Source organism: Cyprinodon tularosa, unplaced genomic scaffold, assembly GCF_016077235.1.
Source record: "Cyprinodon tularosa strain WSP-4 unplaced genomic scaffold, ASM1607723v1 ctg387, whole genome shotgun sequence".
NCBI classification, from domain to species: domain Eukaryota; kingdom Metazoa; phylum Chordata; class Actinopteri; order Cyprinodontiformes; family Cyprinodontidae; genus Cyprinodon; species Cyprinodon tularosa.
This window is the reverse complement of record NW_024039104.1, coordinates 646350-652906: the sequence shown is the minus strand read 5'-3', so window position 1 is coordinate 652906 and position 6557 is coordinate 646350. Positions and strand designations below refer to the sequence as shown.

Here is a 6557-nt window from a genome sequence, read left to right as displayed (position 1 = left end):
AATGCTTCTTGACCGCATTGGTTCAATTAGAGCGCTTCCGCTTGCTCCTTTGGCCAGCATACTGAATGAAAAGAACAAAGCAAAACAAAATAAAAATAGGAAAAAAAAAAAAGCTTTTATAAGCCTAATGATTATTATCAGCCCCTAAACAGACAGAGACTCACGGCCCGGTCCCTGCTATATGTCAGCCGTCTCCTTCTCCCCCCCGAAATAGGGGAAATATTAATAATTTATCTTTGAATCGACTTCTCCCTCTGACAGATTAGATTTTAACCATTTGATTTTGTTTGGACTGGGCGTTCCCATATTATTACTTAATGACGTTCCCAGCTGCTCCTGTCCATTTTCTGTCACTAGCAACCATCTGGACACTTATTAGCACCTCAATGCATCCACGCTGCTTTCCTTCCAAACTTGAATAAAATTAAGCTGGCTTGCCTCCGGTCTGCCAACACCGTTTTCTTCCCTCTCTGCTTTGTTGAAACACGAAGAAAAGAAAAAAAAAAAAAAAAACACACACGCCCCCCGAAAAATTTAAAAATAATAAACCATGTTTATATAATAATTATTATTATTATTATGATAATTTTAAGATAAAAAAAAATCTTGGATTTTCTCTAAAGTTTCAATTAGTTTATTAAGCAAAATATACGATCTGGACAAATTCCTTCAAGGTTTTCTATTTACAAATTTTAAATCACTTGGTATTTACATCAAACAAAAAACACACACAAAAAAACAGGATAAAGACAAATAATTATAATATTAATATTATAATAATAATAAAGTAAAAAGCCTACCAAAGTGTCCCAGTCAGTCTGGGCAAAGTGGAAGAGAGAGAGTGACATTATAGGCGCGAGTATAGGCTACACAACAATAGAGGAAGTAATTCATCCATCCACAGGATATTACCAAATTACGCCATTTGTTCTGTACCGAGTCAATGCTACACTGCATTTTTATTTCTTATAGTCCTTTCCGCGGTGCGTTAAGTCTCTTTTCCCCCTTTTTTTTTTCTTTCTTTTTTTTTTTTTTCAAGAATGGGAAAAGAAATAAAATGTCTGGATCAAGCCGAGGAGAGAGCGGTGAGGACACGTTGCGTGGCGTCTTGGGGACTCCTGGCGCTGGAAGGCATTGAGGATCTGGATAAAGAATAATACAGAGAGGCAGATAAATACCCCCGCCGTGTTTGGACAGCGGGTTTCAATATGCATCTCAAGTGTCTGCCTGAAAGGTTTTGATTAGGGAACAGGGATCAGCCTGCATATTTTAATTTCTAGCTGTGTTTTTTCCTACAAAATGAATTATTAAAAACAAGCGAAAATGTATATATATATATATATATATATATATATATATATATATATATATATATATATATATATATATATATATATATATATATATATATATATATATAGGGAAAGAAAAGAAAGCTTTACTTTCATTTGAAATTCATTGCAATGTGAAAACTTGAAACAGTGGTAAACTACTTTTTTTTCGCCTCCCTTGGGCTCTGGGCCTCCCAGGGGTCTTTAAGGAAAGCACACAGCCCAGACAGAGCCCGTTTTACTAGGTGGCTTGATAAGTAGCCACACTCTCCCCAGAGGGGAGGAATTAAAGGGGGTGTGGGATGAAAGTCAAGACCCCTGTCACCCTTAAAGCAAACTGCTTTTTTATGTTATCTGTGCTTTCTCTTGCTGTTATCGCCTTATGTTAAAGAAAAAAAAATGTATAAAAAACAATGTTAAAAGATAAAAACAATGAAAACAAACAAAATGCACCTACACTGAAAACACATATCAAAATTATTTTTATATCCTGACACTTTTATTTCTCAAATTCTCATTTTCAGGTTAACAGGAAGTTCTTTTTTTCCAACTTGTATTTAAATTAAATCACTGCATTTAAACTGACAAAAAAAAAAAAAAAAAAAAACAGGCATAAATCAATGCAAATTTAGAACTGATGCAATAACCTAATAATTTCAAAGTTAAAGAATAAATACTTAGAGTAACAATAACAAAAAAAGAGAGAAAAAAAATAAGCTTTCCCACCTGTCAAGAATAGGACGAAATGAGGACTTCAGGGTCTGTGTTGGAGGTGAATCAGATCTTTCGTGCTCTAAAGGGGGAAACAAGAAAAAAAAAATCTTCACTATTAAGTATAAAAAAAAATATTGCATTTTTATTGACTTAAAAAAATATATGCAAGATCAAGGGCAGCTTGAGAGAAATAATGGTGTCTATGTAGCTTAGTGATGCATGCATGTGCATGTGGTGGCCTCTAGGAAAAAAATAAACAGCTATTTGCAAAAACACAAAAGTAAAAAAGCTTAACTCTAAACAATGAATGGTTTCCTGCCGTCCTACCTATGTGTTTGGGACTGTGGGTGTCTGCTGGGGACTTGCTGTCGTTGCTGGGCGCTGAAGCTGCAACCGGTGACACTACTACTGATGCAGGCTGTTGTTGTTGCTGCTGTTGCTGGGCCGACAGAGGATGGTTGCTGGGGTGGTGGTGATGGTGTTGGTTTACTCCCAGGAAAGATCTGACATTCAGCAGGGAGTTCTGGCCCAGGAAGGCCCCGTTTGTCCAATTGTGGAACTTTCCAATCTGGCATGTGTACAGTCCATGGCTTGGGAGGAAGGCCGGGTGGGTTTGGATCTGGTGGTGAGGCGCTGATGGGTGAGAAGTGTTGCTCCCTGGTGCACATGGGGAGGAAGGTTTCTGGGATGAACTGTCGGGGCTGGTGGCGGTCTCCGCCAGAGACCAGATTTTGGGTTTATTGTTAGAGGGGAGGGGAAAACTCCCAGGTCTGTCGGGGGACACAACCCGTGTGTTGTTATTGCCGTCTGAGTTCTCCTTGCCCCCAGTGTGAACTGACATTGCACTCTTAGATTTCTCAAAGGCCTCGTGGGCCTGCAGGGCGAAGGCCCGTCTTTTTTCCAAGCTGTCCAAGTCTCCAGGTGCGCCAACGCCTCCCCTGTGCTCCCTGCTCCCCTCCGTGGACTTATCGTCATCGTCCTCATTACTTTGATCCCCATCGTTCTCGTCTATCTTGTCTATATCTATGCTCTCCAAATCGATCTCCTCCTCGTCTTCGTTTTTCTCGGCCTCGTCTCCACTACCAAACAGGTTCCCGTCTTCCCCATCCTCCTTGCTCCTGTTCCCCCAGGTCACCTTGTTCTCCTTCTTTAACCTCCTCCTAGCATTGGCAAACCAGGTGGAAACCTGGGTCAGTGTCATCTTAGTGATGATGGCCAGCATGATCTTCTCCCCTTTAGTTGGGTATGGGTTCTTCCTGTGCTCATTGAGCCAGGCTTTCAGTGTGCTGGTGCTCTCCCGGGTGGCGTTCTTGGGTCTGGCAGGGTCTCCATACTGGAACTGGCCGTATGGGTAAAAGGCTGGGGATGTGTGTGCTGCGAAGGTGGCCGGATGCACGCCAGGGCTGTCCTTAAGCTCATACTGCGACCCCTCAAAAAGAGTAAAAAAAATAAATAAATATAATATAACATGTCGGTTTCCCCATTACTTTGCATATGAACAACTTTTGTGTGTGCTTAGAACCGATTACCACCACTTCTGGTTTAATTAATAATGGGAATGACTTCTACAAAAAAAAAAAAAAAAGAAAGAAAAACAAATCAAAGAGTTTCAGTTGCACCTGACGCAGAGCTTTCCACAAATAACCTTCTCAACTTGCAGCCTGACGCACGCAATAGGCCTTGCGTCGGACCAGCTGATCTTTTCATTTTTTTCTCCGTTTTATTTATTTTGTTAATTTTTTACTGCAACACATCTTTCATCTATCCCCCGAGATATTATATAAAGTAAATTTCCCATGTGATAAATTCGATGATTTTTCGCAACTTTAAAGCAGCGAGGACAAACTTTTACAGTTTGACAGCTTTTAGGTCTGGTGAAGTTTCCTCGACCTGTCACACTTCTGCAAGCGCAGATTTTCCTGGTGTGAGTTTTTTTTTTTATTTATTTATTGTTTTATGTTACAGCTTTGAAACATGCCAATGGATTTAAGCAAATATTTCCAATGTATTATTTGAATAGTGACCATTACTTTGTAGCTGTAGGACTCCGCGTATGCGCCTAATTTATTCATTAACCAGCACATTAACACTGTAAATGGCACATTAAGACCAGGTGACTTATGAGACGTAACTAACTGAGTTCTGGAGAGAAAAACTGGACTCTTAGTGATATTTATGTTTTTGGAACATATATTTCTAACTTCAGTAGTCATCAGATCCAAACAGTGCAGTTAAAAACTTTTTTTTTTGTATTTTTCCTTCTAAGGATGAGCCCAAAAACACATTTCTTTCCCACTTTTTGGTAACTTCTCCCCATTATACGTCGCACTCTATTTATCTTTCTGAATTATACATTTTTTTTAATCTCTTTCCTTTGTGACACACACCAAAACTAAAATCCTATTAAAAGGTTACAGATTGCTTGAAAACATTGCTTTTTTTTCTGAGCACACACAAAAACAACAAAATCAAATCTTACCATTTGTGAGAAGAGAGCCAGGTCTGCGCTGGTGTACGGCAGGAACGCGCTGTAGTTGTGCGCGTACGGGTTTGCGTACATGCCCAGGACAGATGTGACGGCCGCAGCCGCCGTAGCTGACGGACTTCCACCAATTTCCGAGCTTCCTCCCCGTGATGATGGCGTAAGCACTCCCGGTCTGTCGCTCCCGTACACCGCCTGGGAGGCACTTAGATACTGCGGATAGCCTAACTGCGGGAAAGACATTTCCAACCGCCGGATTCTTTTTTTTTTTATTATTTTGTCTCACAGCTCCTTCGACCCAAAAAAAAAAAAAAAAAAGTGAAACAACAAAAAAGTGCGCGAAAAAATGTACAAGAAAAGAACACCAAAAGTAAAAAAAAAAAGCAGAAGGAAGATGTTTTAACTCAAAACCACAACTAAAGACATATAGTTGAACAGTCAGAGCAAAGCCCTCTTAAATCTCGGCTTCCAATGTTTCTTTCTTTTTTCTCTCTCCGCAGACTCCGCTGGATGTGATCTGATCAACAATTGCGCACAGACTGACGCGCCTGGCCATGAGGTCTTCCAGGCTGATCTCTCAGATACAATTTGAAGTTGATGCTTTGATTGGCATCCCCTACTTGAGCCCGCAAGCTCCTCCTCGTTTGGAGCAATGTGGATAATGTGAACATAGAGTGGAGCACATTGGCTGGGGCCTCCCTCTTTCTCCCTCGCCCTTTCTCTCTCTCTCTCCCTCTCTCTCCCCCTCTCTCTCTCCCCTCATGTTTGGACTTATTGTATGTTAAATGTTTAAGCATTAGAGTCCATTCACCGAAGGCTTTGATTGTTGTATGACAACCTGTCTACACGATTTTACAGCTGTCCGACACAGGGGGAAGTAAACCCGTCAGAAAAAGGAACTTACTTCGAATAGATTATATTGTAATTAAAGGAGGGAAGCTGCTCCACAGAGGAATTAGTAATGCGGACTCATGGTGCCTTTATCTAATTCTTCTGACAATTTTTCTCTAAATTCTTCTTGGTTTAATGTCCTCGCAGTTTTCTTAGGTTTTATTTATTTTTTAAGAACTTTGCACGACTCAAGTATATTAGATATATTTTGATGCGCACTGAATATATTTTTTTATGAACGCTCCAAACCAGAAATGTATCTATTAATTATAGATGCATTTAATGACCCGTTGTGTTATTTGACTTGCGTAAAGGTTTTAATCAGTCCGATCATCTGCCCCCTCATGTAACTTTTTTGTAACAACCAGACTGTAGTGCTTTGTAACAACAATCACTTCACCTTTACAATATTTGTGTGAGGCAAGGCCAATTAATTCTTTCTTTCTTTCTTTCTTTCTTTCTTTCTTTCTTTCTTTCTTTCTTTCTTTCTTTCTTTCTTTCTTTCTTTCTTTCTTTCTTTCTTTCTTTCTTTCTTTCTTTCTTTCTTTCTTTCTTTCTTTCTTTCTTTCTTTCTTTCTTTCTTTCTTTCTTTCTTTCTTTCTTTCCCTCCCTCTGGTCTGCGAACCAAACCTATTGACGTTTGATTTACTTTCATGTCAAACGGTATATTGACACCTTTATGTGATGCTACCCATTTTCGTCGTTTATTTGCTTTAAAAGGGTAAATTCCAATTGTCTTCAAAATGAGTAAAATCAGATGTTCAACCTTAGTCCTTTTTATCTATTTTCCTTTAAATTGCTTGTCCAATTCCCAGCCTTTTAAAACGGAAAGCACTGCTTTGCTGTCCACTCCTGTCACAGTCAGACCCACTTTGCGCACAAGAGGACAGGGGTTGGAAGAGTGTCCACACTATTCTAACTGTTCTACTTTATATATATATTTATATATTTGATTCGATTCTCCTATCACACACCTCCCGAGTCAAAGGCGCTGCTCTGTACATCTAGATTTAATGCCTTTAACGACTGAAGCCCGAGAAGTCAGTCAGATTCTGATCAGCACCAGATGGCTCCGAGTGGATATTGCCGAGCGCCGAAGATCTGTTAAAAAATATCTGAGGGGCACTGATGGTAATCTG

At 39.8% G+C, this 6557-nt stretch overlaps 1 protein-coding gene across 2 annotated transcripts; it reads right to left on the bottom strand.

Annotated features, from left to right (window-relative positions):
• Positions 1 to 988: 988 nt before the first annotated feature.
• irx1a (iroquois homeobox 1a) lies at positions 989 to 5180 on the bottom strand. Of its 2 annotated transcripts, none has more exons than XM_038297386.1 (4): positions 4525 to 5180; positions 2373 to 3465; positions 2058 to 2124; positions 989 to 1142 (listed from the first exon to the last, which is right to left on the bottom strand). In XM_038297386.1, exons 1-4 carry the CDS (start codon positions 4768 to 4770, stop codon positions 1067 to 1069), a joined length of 1482 nt encoding a protein of 493 aa, XP_038153314.1. In that variant the 5' UTR covers positions 4771 to 5180; the 3' UTR covers positions 989 to 1066. The 2 variants fall into 2 exon arrangements, with proteins under 2 accessions (XP_038153314.1, XP_038153313.1); XM_038297385.1 differs by having other exon boundaries at positions 2373 to 3474; positions 4525 to 5178.
• Between the last annotated feature and the right edge of the window lie 1377 nt (positions 5181 to 6557).

Bases quoted from the DNA above. Each gene is read 5' to 3' on its own strand.
- irx1a (XM_038297385.1), bottom strand. From the start codon at position 4,770: ATGTCTTTCCCGCAGTTAGGCTATCCGCAGTATCTAAGTGCCTCCCAG. The intron at 3,475-4,524 runs GTAAGATTTGAT...ACTCTTTTTGAG, and splicing joins TGGCTCTCTTCTCACAAATG to GGGTCGCAGTATGAGCTTAA. The intron at 2,125-2,372 runs GTAGGACGGCAG...TTCCCCCTTTAG, and splicing joins CCACAGTCCCAAACACATAG to AGCACGAAAGATCTGATTCA.